The 15472-nt window shown below is 53.4% G+C and overlaps 1 protein-coding gene across 1 annotated transcript in view; it reads left to right on the top strand.

The window, feature by feature from the left end:
- Positions 1 to 15472, top strand: part of LOC116955313 (potassium channel subfamily T member 1-like) — a 71291-nt gene that overhangs the window by 39984 nt on the left and 15835 nt on the right. Inside the window, exons 16-20 of the mRNA XM_076053064.1 lie at positions 3020 to 3169; positions 6759 to 7054; positions 7879 to 8176; positions 10255 to 10360; positions 14872 to 15044. Of these exons, the coding sequence (XP_075909179.1) occupies positions 3020 to 3169; positions 6759 to 7054; positions 7879 to 8176; positions 10255 to 10360; positions 14872 to 15044 (1023 nt within the window). The remainder of the gene's footprint in view (positions 1 to 3019; positions 3170 to 6758; positions 7055 to 7878; positions 8177 to 10254; positions 10361 to 14871; positions 15045 to 15472) is intronic.

The raw sequence follows: 15472 nt of genomic DNA, 5'->3' as shown, positions 1-15472 counted from the left end.
TAATAGTAATGGCAGTCACGTTCTCCTATAAGGCGGACGGTAGTAGTTGGCGTTCCCGAATAACGCCGCCTTCTTTGAAAAATCTCGTCATACTAAATCATGCGCAATGGAGGGGACTAACACCGTTTGAGACGAGGCTCAAAAGCAAGCTGCCTCTGGTGTGGACCAATCAGATTCAAGGACAATGCATAGATTATCAGAGTGTTTTTTTTGTTTGAACTCTGACCACAAGCATTGGGTAATTAATGCAGACACGATTCCTTGTAAAAAGGATCCAGTTTGGTGTTTGAACATCTTAACACCTATTCTTAGTTCTTTCGGTAAAGTCACGTTGAAGGGAAACAATAAAATAATAAAATATAAATAAAACAATAAAAATTCTCACGACGTTTCAACGTGACTTTACCGAAAGAACTAAGAATATGAATTACTGGAGTCACGAAAGCTTTAAATCAAAACATCTTAACACCTGTTTTGTTGCAAGAAAAAAGGGGGGAAAAAATCTATCATCATATTTTGGTACTGGCAAAGGAGGTCCCACGATGGGTGAAGCACAGTTCCGCGGTCACGCGCTAGATGCTCAACGCAGGCAGAACAAAGACCGAGGCACCCGGGTAGCATCTAGGAGCATCCAGCAGCATCCCGGCGGCTCGTGTGGCGGTGCTATGCCGGGGCAGCCGTACGACCGCTCCTTCCCACTCGCGCTGCGACGAAGTTCCTTTGGCTCGATCGCGTTACAGGCGACCACCCTGCACCCGCAAAATAACTGGCTTCCTGGACGAAGTTCGCAAGCGGAGCCGTCGTAAGTCGAACCCTTATCTCCCATAGGGCACGGTGTTATAAGTTGGGGGGTCCGTTCCTGGAAACCCGTTACGTGCCATTAAAAATGCCAAAATTGACCACGAAAATGAATGGGAATAACCCGAACAAAACAGTTTATCGCAACTTAACGTCACTTTTACAAGCTTTTATTCAGCAAAAAAAACCAAACCACAAACACTCACATTTGAAAGTCCGCAAGTAATTTTCTGAACGTGCGTCACATTTCCTCTTCTCGGACATCGTAGCGAAAGGCGACAATGTTTCAGAATTTGAAGAAAACTAAGATAGAAGTGAAGGGCGCCGAGAAAGAGATGCTGCTGCGTAAGTCGGGGGTCACCGGTATATCCGATTCGCATCCGCGTTACGAAAAAATGCGTTCCCTGATACATTCGGAGCGTTGTACCCAATTTCTGCGTCATGAAAACAACACGAGGCATTGTCGGAGAACAGACCGCAGTGTATCGTGGGAGATTTTTGCCATTATATCAAAGTATGAAAATAATCGGTTTTTTTACCCTTTCGAGCAACACAATGGGCGTTGTTGTTTGAGATGTTCAAACACCAAATAGACAACTTTTGCAAGGCATCAAGTCTGCATTAATCACACACGGCACTTATTGTGAACATGTACAGGAAATGAACATGCTCTAATCATATAAGCATGTAATGGGTCCTCCGTTGCCAGTATCGCGAAATATAAGGTGAGGTTTTACCCTTTTCTGGCAATCAAACAGGCTCTGGTAGTACATGCATTGTCTACCAGAGTATGTTTTTGGTTTGCATGTTTACCACAACTGCTGTGTGGCTAATGCAGACATGAGTCCTTCCAAAAGGTGCTGGGTTTTTTTATTTCCCCAAAAAAGGGTAAAACAGCTGTTCTTATTTTTCAGCCCGGAGTATGATTCACGATGAATTTGTATATATATATTTTTTTCTACACCGGGGACCAATCGACGCGGAGGAGTAAAATGCGTGCCGTGAACCCTCCTCCTCCTCCTCCTCGGCCCGACGCGGCCCGATTGATGAATTTTGTCGCGCGATGGACAAACGTGTCGGAGCCATTAACCCCCTCCAGCACCGGCGGGCGCGTTGGAGAGTGGAGCCCGCAGCATGCAACGATGGGAGCGGCATTATCGCTTACGCGACCTGGGCAACAGTGAATCGCTGAAGCCCCGCCGCACTGCGTTAAACAACAATAATAATAATAATGATATTTTTTTATTTAAAGCTTTCGTGACTGCAGTAATTCATATTCTTAGTTTTTTTCGGTAAAGTCACGTTGAAGGGAAACAACAAAATAATAAAATATATATAAAACAAAACAAAAATTCTCACGACGTTTCGACCATAACTCAAACGGTCGTCTTCAGGTGTGTTGGTTCGCATAAATTTATTTTTAAACGGCGCATTTATTTATTTAAAAAAAACGTTAGCGCCACGCGCAACGATTTGGCAGTTTATTTAGGACTAGTCCATCTATATTCTGAAAAGAGGAGGGGGGAGACGAAATGTTTTAATAATGATATTCTTGGTTATTTCGGTAAAGTCACGTTGAAGGGAGACAATAAAATAAGAATTTAATTGTTTTATATATATTTTATATAAAATATATATTTTATATGTTTTTTAAAATTATTTTATTGTTTCCCTTCAAAGTCGTGACTTTACCGAAAGAACCAAGAATATGACTCACTGCAGTCACGAAAGCTTTAAATCAAAACAATAATAATAGTAATAATAATAATGACAATAAGAATAATAGTTTAACAGGTGGGGGACTTTCGCAACAATACCTTTAACCACAATAAAGGTGTTTTTTTGGGGGGGCGGGGGGTGAAACCGCGTAATTATGAATGGCACCCGATGAAGCTGGTCGTTGTAATCGCCAGCGAAACGTTGTGAATGTTGTTGTGGGTTCACTCTCCAACACAGCGGGGTGGGCTGTACCTGTAACGAATTGGCACTTTTTTGTTCACGTGACAAACCCCTTATTTGGCTGCGTCGGGTGGCGGCGGGTTTAACGACACAAGACATGTACACTCAGGCGATCTAAACCCAAGAAACTTTAACTGTGGATATATAACAACAACAACAACAACCACGACAGCAACGTTGTCGTCCGGTTAACCTGTACCCCGCTGACCTAACCCCCGTCCCACCTCGCCTCGCCCCCACCCCCGCCCTTACCCCCCCCTAGAGAAGGGCGACAGTCCCACGACCCCTGGCAGCGGATGTACGGGCGGTGCTCGGGGAACGAGATCTACCACATCCAGCTGTCGGAGAGCAAGTTCCTGCGCGAGTACGAGGGCAAGAGCTTCACGTACGCCGCCTTCCACGCGCACAAGAAGTACGAGGGCGTTTAATTTTTTCTCTCTCACTCTCTCTCACGGTGGCTAGGAGTTGTTAAGCACCTCGCCTGGTGTACAGGAAGTCGTGGGTTCCATCCCGACCCTGATGCCTGCTGCTGCTGTATATTTGGAGTATGCGTCTCGATCTCTCTCATCATCATCACGGTGGAGAGATGTTAACTACCTCGCCCGGTATACAGAAAGTCGTGGGTTCCATCCTGACCCTGACGATGCCTGCTGTTGTGTATTTGGAGTTTGCCGTGCGGTGTCTCTCTCATCATCATCACGGTGGCTAGGAGATGTTAGATACCTTGCCCGGTATACAGGAGGTCGTGGGTTCCATCCCGAGCCTGGCGATGCCTGCTGTTGTGTATTTGGAGTTTGCCGTGCGGTGTCTCTCTCATCATCATCACGGTGGCTAGGAGATGTTAGATACCTTGCCCGGTATACAGGAGGTCGTGGGTTCCATCCCGAGCCTGGCGATGCCTGCTGTTGTGTATTTGGAGTTTGCCGTGCGGTGTCTCTCCCTCTCTCCGCCGTGGTCGTGTGGATTTCTTTTTCGGGTCCTCCGGTTTTTCCCCCTCCGCATTTATATTGAACGTGCACGTAAGAAATTCCGGATTAGTTTCCCACCTGGGCGACACTGAAAGGGCCCAGATGCTCTTCCCCCCCATCCCCCCCCCCCCGCCCCCCGTGATAAACTCTTGGCGAGCGTGGCGTCTGCGGTGGCGAGATGTTAACTCCCTCGCCTGGTACGCAGGAGGTCGTGGATTCGATCCTGACCCTGTCGCGCCTGCTGCTGCATATTTGGAGTTTTCAGTGTCTAAGCTCCACCGTTGTCGCGTGGATTTTTTGCTCTAATCTCATCTTCATGAGATGTACATGGTGCCTTTTCCGAGGCGCTTTACAGTGATTATAGAGTTGGACATTGCATGATGATAATTTTAAATGAAAAATTGGGTTATTGTTCGTGTTGGCATAGTTTTGATGCAGTAAAACAAAAGGGATTGATAAGGAGGGGTTGGGATAGGCCTGGGGGGTGTAGTTGTGGGGGGGAGGGGGGGGGCGACAGAAAGCTGCGTCCTCCAGATTTTTGCCCTCCCACGTGCTGTAAATGTCCACGTGGTGACGATGACGTCAAGCCACTCCCGCGGAGCTGTCATTTGTGATCGCCAGGTCGCTTCTGACAAAGAGCCACGCAGCTCAGTGGGGCCTTAGCTGGCTAAAGAGAAATGGTGTCGCAGTTTTCATTGTTTTCCCAACTGCGATGACATCGGACTGCGACGGAATCGCCGATCGTCTAGGCCACCGGCGGTCTTCACTAAATTTTCAGAGGCGGGGGATCGCTGTCGCCGATAAGACATCTTCAGTCGTGATATGTGAAGAGGGCTGCCCACACCATTCGAAACCACTGGGGGTTTGGCAGCAGCACGGTGATGATGATGATGATGGAGCTATTCTCACTGTCGTGGCATTGTCACGGGGGGGGACCGCACGCCAGTGGCCGCACCAAAGGCCACCAGGGACCGCCAGTGGCCCGCCGCAGGCCTTGCAATGAAGAACGCTGCTCTCGATCGTTTGCCGATAGCGAGAGGCAGGCGGACGCTCGCATATCACGTGGTGCAACGGTGACCCAGTGGGGACTCACCCGATCGGCGGTGCGCTTACCCACCTCAATCGACGCAGCCACTCGCCGGAATCCTAATCCCGATTCCGCGCTCGAAACCCTCGACTCTGCGGGTTGAGCCCATACAAGTTGGTGGTGTCCGCTAGAAATCACATCGACTGCCCTCAAGAGAATCGATGTCGTAGACATCTCGATTGGTGCTCCACAAGATCGGCCTCATACGGCCAACGCGGTGGGGGGGGCGGGGGGGGGTGGCGTTTGTTGTTTGTCGGAGTCGGGAGTCAAACCGTGGTCACTGGGGGGGGTTACCGGTGGGAGGTGCGTGGCCTCCACCTCCCCGCGGATTTTGAATCAAGGCAAATATTCGCTGGCATGGTTTATTCCCTCTGTGCGCCGTGTGGCCCGGCTGTCGAGAGCCGATTAACAGAAATCCCGGATTAGTTTCCCACCCGGGTGACACTGAAAGAGCCCAGCTCCTCTCCCCCCCCCCTGCCCCCCCGTAATAAACTCTTGGCGAACGTGGAGTTTACCAGGTCTCACGGTGGCTAGGAGATGCTAACTCCATCGCCTGGTATACAGGAGGTCGTGGGTTCGATCCCAACCCTAACGCCTGCTACACATTTGGAGTTTGCGTGTCTCTGTCTCTCCCCGTGGTCGTTGAGGATTTTCCTCCTGGTCCTCCGGTTTGTCCTCTCTACATTTGGAATCAACGTCACTACGCGCTTAGAGTTATTTGGCGACTGCTATAAATTTCCACGTGATGATGATGATGATAAGCCGCCAACTTTGTTGAGCTCTCGTTTATGGCCAGGTCTCTTCTGAAAAAGACCTACTGTACCGAGCTCAGTGGGCGCCTTACTTGGTCAAAGAAAAATAGTTTTAGTAGTTTAGAGTGCGCTGATTGCGACGATTGTTCACGCTCATTAACTTTCGTCGAAGGCGTTTCCACCGTTCGCTCCGTCCGTCCGTCCGTCTGTGTGTGCGTCTGGAACGGGTTGGTGGGTGTGTTGGGGTGGGCGGGGTGGTCACGATAGCTCCATTTAAGTCCATCCGATCTGAGATGAAACTCCGGTGGCAGGTTTGCATCGCTCGCGTGGACCTAGCCTGAGAGGAACCTGGACACGTTCACCGTGTGGGGGGTCACTCTCGTAGAGGTGGTCGGATCTGCACGCTGCTCTCATGCAAAGTTGAACGATTCTGGCTCATCGCCTGATGAAGCTGGTTGAAATCGCCAGCGATACTTCACGCTTCCAATTGCAAGCGTTGCCGGGGGTTTGCATATTTCGCGGGGTTTTTACTCTCCCAGCGCACCGCTTAGTAGCAACTAAACCGCGCGTTTTGTCTTCGTGACAAACCTTACCGCGGTTGGCTGTGTCGGGTGGTGGCGCGGGGGGCAGGGTTAACGATGCATTCATGTTCACGTGATCCTACCCAGCAAACAAAAAGACCCTTCATCATGAATTTTGATTTAAAGCTTTCGTGACTGCAGTAATTCATACTCTTGGTTCTTTCGGTAAAGTCACGTTGAAGGGAAACAATAAAATACATATAAAACAAATAAATGATAATAACAATAAAATATATTAAATTTTGATTTAAAGCTTTCGTGACTGCAGTAATTCATATTCTTAGTTTTTTCCGGTAAAGTCACGTTGAAGAGAAACAACAACGTGACTTTACCGAAAAAACTAACAAAATAAAATATATTGTTTTATATATATATATTTTATCATTTTATTGTTTCCCTTCGACGTGACTTTACCGAAAGAACCAAGAATGTGACCTTCATCGTGTCGTGGTGGCGATGGTGGCGGTCGTGGCTGTGGTGGCGGTGGTGGCTGTGGTGGCTGTGGTGGCGGTGGTGGCTGTGGTGGCGGTGGTGGCTGTGGTGGCTGCTGTGGCTGTGGTGGCGGTGGTGGCTGTGGTGGCTGCTGTGGCTGTGGTGGCTGTGGTGGCGGTAGGTACGGCGTGTGCCTCATCGGCGTGCGACGCGACGGGGGCTCCACGCGTCTCAACCCGGGCCAGCGCCACCTGCTCTCCGCGGCCGACATCTGCTTCTACATCAGCATCACCAAGGAGGAGAACTCGGCACTCTTCGTCCGGCACGCCGGCGCCAGCGGCGGCGCCGCCAACAAGGCGGCGGTGGGCTCTGGCCCCGCGGGCAACGCGCCCAACGGCCACCTAACCGGGCACCCGCCGGGCCACCCCGCCGGGCCTCCCCGCGAAAGCGACGGCAGGGAGTTTGCCGCCACGATCGGTGAGGCGACGCTGTTGGGATCGTCGGTAGGGGACGGTGGTTGTTGGACGGCGGGGTGGTGGGCGGGGGGGAGGGGGGAGGGGCGGTTGTCTAAACGCGAACTAGTCGAGAGTTGATAATCGTGTTTTGTTAATTGTTGTTGATGTCGGTTTTTTTGCGATCACGATCAGGAAAGCCTCACCGAGTGTCAAGACTCTTTGGTCAGGAGGGCCCTGCCCACGTTGTTTCGCAGTAGGGAGGGCAGAGGCGGCGATGTTGCCACTGCCGCTGCTGGGTTTAATGGTGGCTATGAGATGTTAACTTCCTCGCCTGGTGTGCAGGGGGACGAGGGTGCAATCCCTCTATCTCATCATCATCATCACGGTGGCTAGGAGATGTTAACTACCTCGCCCGGTATACAGGAGGTCGTGGGTTCGATCCCGACCCTCACGCCTGCTGCTGCTGCTGCTGTATATTTGGAGTTTGCGCGTCTCTCTCCCCTTGGTCACGTGGATTTTTTCCTGGGTCCTCCGGTTTGTTCCTTCACATTTGTAAACATGCCTTTAGAGTATTTGGCTGCAATGCATTTCCAAAAGATGAGCCACTTCGGTGAGCTATCATTTGTGGCCATGATCAGTGGGCATTGCCTGGTTAAACCAATTTTTTTAAACATAAAAATTGTTAGTTTTATGAACACGTCCGGGCACAAAAGTGTTTCATAATGCGCATTCGTGTGCGCGCGTGCGATTCTTACCACGTTGTTTATGATTTTGGTGGTGGTGGTGGCGGTGGTGGTGGCGGTGGTATCATCTGCCGGCCTCGCTCCAACCATGCGCCTCGCCCAGGCTCCGTGTCGCTGGACCTTCGGACCCTCTTGGAGCGCCGCGGCCCGTCCCCGCCGGCCGGCCACGCCGTGGGTCCGTGTGGCCCCGGGGGGCCGAGTGGCCCCGGGGGGGCTGCCGGTCCCGGCGGCGGCGGCGGCGGCATCTGGATGTCCATGTCGGAGGGCCGCCGCTGCTCCATCGCCCCCGTGCTCGAGCTGCCCGACCCCAACGGAGCCGAGCTGCCCTCTGACCTCCTGGAGGATGACGAGGAGGACGACGACGCGATGACCTGCGATGACGAGGACTCTCCGGGCACCACGTGAGATGAACACGCGGCGTTGGCGGCGGCGGCGGCGTAGTTGTTGTCATCATCGTCGTCGTTGTCATCATAATTGTCGTTGTCATCGTCGTTGTCGTCAACGTCATCATCAATGTCATCATCATCATCGTAATCGTCGTCATCATCAATGTCATCATCGTAATCGGCGTCATCATCATCGATGTCATCATCATAGCAATCGTCGTCGTTGTCATCATTGTCATCGTTGTCATCAACATAATCAATGTCATCATCATGAAGGCATGGAGGCGGCCACCATGGCCCCCTCCATGTCTCCGTCCGCACTTCACCGCGTCGGCCGGTATGGGAGGCTGAACGGGCGGTACGGGCGGCCCACGTTGTCCGAAGCAAGCCGCGTTGATTGTTTTCTCGAGCCTAAGTCGGGGTGCTCAAGAGGCCGGGTAATGGGTCTCGTGTCCGTGAGTGTGACCCGGCTCACGGAAATGAGAGGAGCAAAAAAAACCGGGGAAGATGCGGTGCGGCGATGGACGAAGCTTCAGTCGGCGTTAAACAAAAAAAAAATAACCAACGGCCGCGTCTCTCTGTCTCTCTCGAAAAACGAAATTATGGCACCAACACGAATCAACGAGAAATCATGAATCCCCCTGTTGCAGAGGCGGGCTCGGGCAGCTTGTGTTTCAGACCGATTATCGCGCGATCGCAACCAAGCTACGGGACCACTGAACGGACATCGGGCGATTGCAGTGCCAATACGCAAGCGGGCGAGGATACGCGATGAAAAATGCAATTCGATTGTGCATCTTCGCCGCTGCCGCTCGCCGTTGCCCGGGAATGCCGACTCCAATTGCTCCCCGGAGCACGTTCGCGGCCCGTTGCCGAGTTCCAAGTTGGCCACTGCGGGCTCTGAATCTCTGCGTGGTCTTGGGCCAAATGCGCCCGGCGTGCCCCCGACTGATCTGCCACGCGATTACTACCCTGACGTAAAACTTCCGTGACTGCAGGAATTCATGTTGCAGGTTCTTTCGGGTAAAGTCACGGACATCGGCGTGACTTTACCGAAAGAATCAACACTATGGGTTCCTACTCTCTCGCACGCTCTTCAGAGCAGGAGCTTGCGACTACTCTCACAGCCTCGCCCCTTGCCCTCGACGCCGAGTGGGGTGTCGCGCCTTCTCAAGCGCTGCCCCGAGGATCCGCAACGCCTTGGGGGGCGGTGACCCGGCACGCTTCGAGCGCCGCTGTGTCTAGCAGCGCGAGTGCACGAGCCACCGTGTTCTCATGGCTTTTACTTTAGCATTATTTTCTAGTCTTTGCATTTCATTTCATTGTACGATGTTTTGACACCACCACCACCTCCCCCCCCCCCCCCGCCTTCAGTAGAGGTGATATTCCATACAAAAAAATAAATACGGTATAGGTTCGCGGTTTCGATTGCAAGCGGCCGCCCTGGTTAGTACTGCGGTGTGTGCGTGTCAACCGTGAAAACGCCGCTGCCACCACCACCACGAATACGAGGCGACGCTGTTCAGGGTTCACGTTTGTGAATCCCAACTGGCTCAATTGGGATTTCACGCTCGGCGGCAGCCGTCGCAATCATCGCCCCCTGCTGGCGGACGAACGTCCCAGGGGCCACTCTGGTCAACGTCTCACACGACGTCTCACCCTGCATGTCCCTGTGCATGTGCGCGTGTGTTGAATTTCTTTCGCACCGTACGTAGCCAGCCGCCGTGCTAATTGGAGTATGCGGCGTTGAGTCTATGGGTAGTGTTAGTCTCTGCGCGTGCACGTGTGTTGAATTTCTTTCGCACCGCACGTAGCCAGCCGTGCTAAATCGGAGTGTGCAGTCTTTAGTCTATGGGTAGTTGTTCGTCTCTGGGCAGTATCTATATATACGTTGAATTTCTTTCGCACCATACGTAGCCAACAAACGAAGCACAAAAAGCAGTTCTAAAGAAACGCGTTTTCAATCTAAGATTAAATTATTTGTACGAAGTTCGTCAACTCGAACGTCAACCCCACCGACACGCAACCCAGCCCTGAGGCCGCTCGCTCACGGTGCGATCCGATCCCCCCTGCCACCCACCCAACCCCTGTAGGTGGATCAAGGGTTACCCGATTAGCTTCCCCTACATCGGCAGCTCACCCACCCTGTGCCACCTCCTGCTGTGCAAGGTGCCGCCCTGCTGCCTGCGTCTCGACCAGGTGCGACTGCCTCCTCCCCTTCCTCCCCCCATGCCCCCCCCCTCACTCGCTCTTTCCCTCCCCCGCTCCCTCTCTACCCTCCCTCCCCCCAATGCTTCCCTCCCTCTCTCCCCTCCCTCCCCCCATACCTCCCCCCATTCCTCCCTCTTCCCTCCCTTTCCCACTCCCTCCTCCTCCCTCCCCCCATACCTCCCTCTTCCCTCCCTCCCTTTCCCCCCCCCTCCTCCTCCCCCCATACCTCCCCCCATTCCTCCCTCTTCCCTCCCTTTCCCACTCCCTCCTCCTCCCTCCCCCCATACCTCCCTCTTCCCTCCCTCCCTTTCCCCCCCCCTCCTCCTCCCCCCATACCTCCCTCCTTCCTCCTCTCCCTCCTTTCCTCTCCCTCTCTCATCCTCCCTCCCCCCATACCTCCCTCCCTCTCCCCGCCCCTCCCTCCCTGAGCGTGCGACACGAGGGTTGGTGAGTACTTTTACAAACGCGCATCTTTCATAACCGAGGTTAGCACGCGTGGGCAGTATTCGGGCCATGTGAGCTCTTCGTAAACACTTCTCTCTTTGCGTTCTCTGCTGAACTCGTTAAATGTCTGTGAAGAGTCTCGAACATCGCGCAGCGGCAGTGAGTGGGTGGGCGAGTAGGTGACTGGGTGAGTGGGTGGGTGAGTAGGTGAGTGGGTGGGTGAATGAGCGAGTGGGTGAGTGACTGAGTGGGGGAGTAGCTGTGTGGGTGGGTGAGCAGGTGAGCGGGTGGGTGAGTAAAGTGGCCCCTCGGGATAGAGTCATCATTAGGGGAAGGAAAGGTGATCCAATCTGCGACATCCAGGAGCAGGTTTGCAGATTTGCTGAACATTTCTGAGGAATTTGGGCAGGGGAAATCACTCAGCCTGGAAAACATCGTGGGGCAAAAGTAGGGATGACCCTGCTGAGGCTGCCGTGCCTCAAATATTGGAAGAAGTAGTCACCCCCTGTGATTTTCCTGGCTAAGGTGCCATCTGTTGAGGAAGTACTTAAGGCGATCCAGAGTCTGAGACCAGGAAAGGCACCGGGCAGAGATGATCTCCCAAGCGAAATTGTGAGGGAGGGTGGCGTTTGTGCATAGACTGCCCTCCATGACACCATAACAACAGTCTGGACCACTGGATGGGTCCACAGGATTGGAAGGATGCCCTGGTGGTCTCCCTCTTTAAGGGGGACTGCACAGACTGTAACAACTACAGGGGCATTTTACTCCTCAGTGTGCCGGGAAAGGTCCTGGCTAAGATTAACATCGCCTTGCCAGGCACGCTGAAGAAAGGCTTGCAGAATCCCAATATGGTTTCAGGCAAGGGCGGTCCTGCACAGATGCCATATTTTCTGTCCGTCTGCTACAGCAGAGCTGTAGGTAATTCCAACAAGACCTACATCTCTGCTTTATTGACCTGGTCAAGGCCTATGCTAAGATCCATAGGCCTGGGCTCTGGGCTGTTCTTTGTGCTTTTGGAGTCTCTGACTCTCTGCTCAGGATCATTAAGGACCTTCATGATGGTGAGCGGGCCCGGATAAAACTACGTGGCTGGGAGTCGGAGCCATTCCCTGTTCACCTTGGGGTGCGACAGGGACGTACTCTGGCTCCCACATTATTTAACATCTATTTCGACCATGTAGTTTGTGAAGCCTTCGGTGGCTGTACTGTAGGAATTTCCATATAGTACAGATACAATGGGAGGCTGATCGATGCCCAGGTGCAGTCAAGGGATGGCTCCCTATTGGTCAACCGTGTTATGTATGCTGATGATCTGGTAATTTCTACTCACTCAGAGGAGGAGTTGGAGGCGCTGCTGTTGAACCTGGAGCGTGCCACTAAGAGGTGGGGCCTTCCCATCAGCCCTACAAAAACTAAGCACCTGCCTGGATATTTTGTACCATGAGACACTCCACCCGCACAACTCCCAATTGTTGATGGGGTAGTTGTGGAGAGAGTGGAGAGTGTCCCATACCTCGGCAGTATGCTCATGACCAGCTCCGAATCATTCGAGCGGCATTATAATTTCTTAGGTTGCGTAACGCTGTGTGGAAGCTACCTGGTCTGTCGCTCCACACGAAGCTTTAGTTCTTCTCGGCCAGTCAACGTGGACCCCCCTAATGGAAGATATTCGCCGGTTAGAAACATTTAGGCTGGCCTGCCTACGATCCGTCCTGGGTTTAACCGATCTGGACAAAGTTCCATCGGTGAGCCCCTCCGGCAGGCAAGGCTGCATTGGCTGGGTCATGTAGCCCGCATGCCCAGCCACCTCATGCCTAAACAGCTTTTGTTCAGCCGGATTAAGGGGGCTAAACGGGCGCAGCATGGGCTAGAGAAGAGATGGAGTGATGTGGTACAGGAGGATGTGGAGCTGAGTGGACTTGCCGATGACTGGTACCAGCGCTGTCAAGATCGGCCTCTGTGGAAGAGGCTCGTGAAGGACACTACTGGGCAGTTGGAAACAGTCGCCCTCCAACAACAACGGAGGGCAGAGAAGCGACGATCACAACAACGAGCGGAGCGCTGGGTGGCTAAAGCACAGCAGGTTGGCACAGTAGGGGGCACAGGTGGTGCATCGGCCAGTCATCTTGGACAGTCGACTCATGGCACCTGGGTCTGTCCCGTGACCTCCTGCCAGCGGGCGTTCGACACTTCACGTGGCCTTAACGTGCACCTAGCCTGGCACAAGCGCCGTGGTGACGTCACCACCACATCGTGGCGAATGGCGGTTGTTGTTGTTGAGTAGGTGAGTGGGTGAGTAGGTGAGTGGGTCGGTGAGTGGGTGAGTGAGTGCGTGAGTGGGTGAGCGAGTGGGTGAGTAGATGAGTGGGTGGGTGAGTAGGTGAGTGGGTGGGTGAGTGAGTGAGTGGGTGAGTAGGTGAGTGGGTGGATGAGTGGGTGAGTAGGTGAGTAGGTGGGTGAGTAAGTGAATTGGTGGGTGAGTGGTTGAGTAGGTGAGTGGGGGGATGGTCGCCACGAGCTGCCGAGCAAAGACGCCAATGATTGTCAACGGAGTGGACCCGGTACTCGCACCACCACGTGTCCACCAGATAGCGTAGAGCAGGCTTGTGTACACACATACACACACACGTGTGTGTATGTGTGTATGTGTGTGTCCAGGGACAGAGCCAGGATTTCAGGCCGGGGTGACATTCAACAAATGTTAATTTCAAGAATGATTAGAGAGTCAGGCTGTTGAACTAGACGCCATCGGTTGGCGACACACTCTGACAATGCAGTTGCATGGAGTCCGCCAGACCGAGTGTCGTACACTTATACGCAGAATGTTACCCCTGTCACCCCCCCTCCTTGGCTCTGCCCCTGTGTGTGTGTGTCTATTAATTCGGGGAGTTGCAGTGTAGCGGTTAGCGCACTGTGCTACGAACCTGGCGACCTGGGTTCAATTCCCACTCACGGCCAACACCGCTTATCGGAACCGGTCCTGGGCCTCACCCAGGTCGACCTGCTACAATGTGTAAACATCACCACTGGGAAGACAAAGGCGGCCGGGCGTGGTGCTGGCCACCCACCTCCACGTGTGCCGTGCCGACCTTCATTGCTGCTCGCTGACAGCCCTTGCCCCTACAGTCTTTTCACGGCTATGCGCACAGCCTGCATCCCCAATCATTTGTTCAATTGGCCGCCAGTGTGGGTGACGAGGAATGGCCGGTGTGCGATTCGGCCGCGTTTCCCCTTTTTTCGTCGCACGATCAGACCGTGGCTCAGGCCGAGCCGAGATGATGAAGTCGCCACTCATTGCACCCTCAAAAAATGAACCGCAACTGCCTCGCTGATCTCGCCAAGGAGCTATGAACCCGCCGCCACCAGAAACTCCGGCGATGCTCGCAGCTTTTGGCTCGGCCATCGAACGAAGGCGGCGGCGATTCACCGCTGCATCGCGCGGCGGATTCGGGACGTGCTTCTGCGGCCGTCTGGAACGCCTCTTAGGAGGCCACTCGGAGCTGCGGCACTTTTAAATTGTCAATTTGGATTGACGAAACTAATTTCCTTAAGGCCGCTTCTTGTTTGCGTGTTAAGTTTGTTCGTCCTTGCCCCGCAACTCGCGATTAGCGCGGCCGGCCGGCTCCGTACGGCACGAAAGAAGTTCAACGTACGTACGTAGAAAGCGTGCAGTTGTGCCAGAAAAAAAAAACTCGTGGCAGGCTCGTGTCGAGTGAACTTCAGCCAATGAACATTGAAGCGAATCATCTCTACTCGTATTCAAAGCACGACAGTGGTTAGTGCAACCGCGCCACGAACCCCGAACCCCGGGACACCCGAGTTCGATTCCCTGGCCAGGGCTAATATCGGTGGTGATAAACTCAGCCGGTCCCGGGCCTCCTCTCAGTGAACTCATCCCGAACCGAGTTACATTCTGCGAAAGAAGTTCAGTGCACGTGCGCCGCGGGGCGGGGGGGTGGTGGTGTGGCGCTGACGTTCATCCACCGCATTTCTCGCCACGCTGACCTTTTCTGCGTTGCTTTCTGTTTTGCTCTCCGTGCAACGCGCGTCAGGCGTGCGAACACAATGGCCACGAGGACGCCCAGGCCTACAACTTCAAGAACAAACTGATCATCGTGTCGGCGGAGACCGCCGGTAACGGCCTCTACAACTTCATCGTGCCTCTCCGGGCCTACTACAGGCCGCGCCGCGAGCTCAACCCGATCATCCTCCTGCTCGACAACCCGTGAGCATCGCTGGACGTTTCGATGATCAAAAACAAAATCCTTCGCATCTGCGGTGGCTATGAGATGTTACCTACATCGCCCGGTATACAGGAGGTTGTGGGTTCGATACCGACCCTGACGTCTGCTGCTGTATATTTGGAATTTGCGTCTCTCTCGTCATCATCACGGTGGCTATGAGATGTTAACTACCTTGCCAGGTATACAGGAGGTTGTGGGTTCGACCCCGACCCTAACGCCTGCTTTATATTTGGAATTTGCGTATCTCTTGTCATCATCACGGTAGCTAGGAGATGTTACCTACATCGCCTGGTATGCAGGAGGTTGTGGGTTCGATCCCGACCCTGACGCCTGCTGCTGTATATTTGTAATTTGCGTGTCTCTCTCTCCCCGTGGTCGCGTGGATTTTTTCTCATTATCCGGTTTTCCC

The sequence above is a fragment of the Petromyzon marinus genome, chromosome 59 (assembly GCF_048934315.1).
Source record: "Petromyzon marinus isolate PM22_M1 ecotype Great Lakes invasive population chromosome 59, UKy_Petmar_22M1.pri1.0, whole genome shotgun sequence".
NCBI lineage: Eukaryota > Metazoa > Chordata > Hyperoartia > Petromyzontiformes > Petromyzontidae > Petromyzon > Petromyzon marinus.
Note: the sequence above shows the minus strand (reverse complement) of the source record. Positions and strands in the feature narration are given on the sequence as shown.